The 249-nt window shown below is 57.4% G+C and overlaps 1 protein-coding gene across 1 annotated transcript; it reads right to left on the minus strand.

Moving 5' to 3' along the window:
- Positions 1 to 4: 4 nt before the first annotated feature.
- LOC108449392 (IgGFc-binding protein-like) lies at positions 5 to 238 on the minus strand (the record flags this gene model as incomplete). The annotated part of the gene is made up of 1 exon (XM_017745350.1): positions 5 to 238. A coding segment is annotated over one exon (234 nt), but the record flags the coding sequence as incomplete, so codon positions are not given.
- Between the last annotated feature and the right edge of the window lie 11 nt (positions 239 to 249).

Genomic DNA, 249 nt, shown 5'->3' on the forward strand with positions numbered 1-249 from the left:
GATGGTTGAGGGTGGTGTTGGCAGCAGCAGTGGTGGGTGCAACAAGGATGGCATGGTTATACTGGCCGGGCACGCTGCTGAAGCGGAATGCAGTGCAGTGGGCGGTGACAGGTGGGACAACAAGGAGGAAGGGATCTTGCCAAGACGACCCACTGAAGAAAAACACTACCTGTACTGCCACCACCGCACTGATGTACAGGTGTGAGTTAGGGTTCACCACGAACCTCTGCACCTCCCCTGCCTCCCTGA

Source organism: Corvus brachyrhynchos, unplaced genomic scaffold (genome assembly GCF_000691975.1).
Source record: "Corvus brachyrhynchos isolate BGI_N302 unplaced genomic scaffold, ASM69197v1 C11341556, whole genome shotgun sequence".
NCBI classification, from domain to species: Eukaryota; Metazoa; Chordata; class Aves; order Passeriformes; family Corvidae; genus Corvus; species Corvus brachyrhynchos.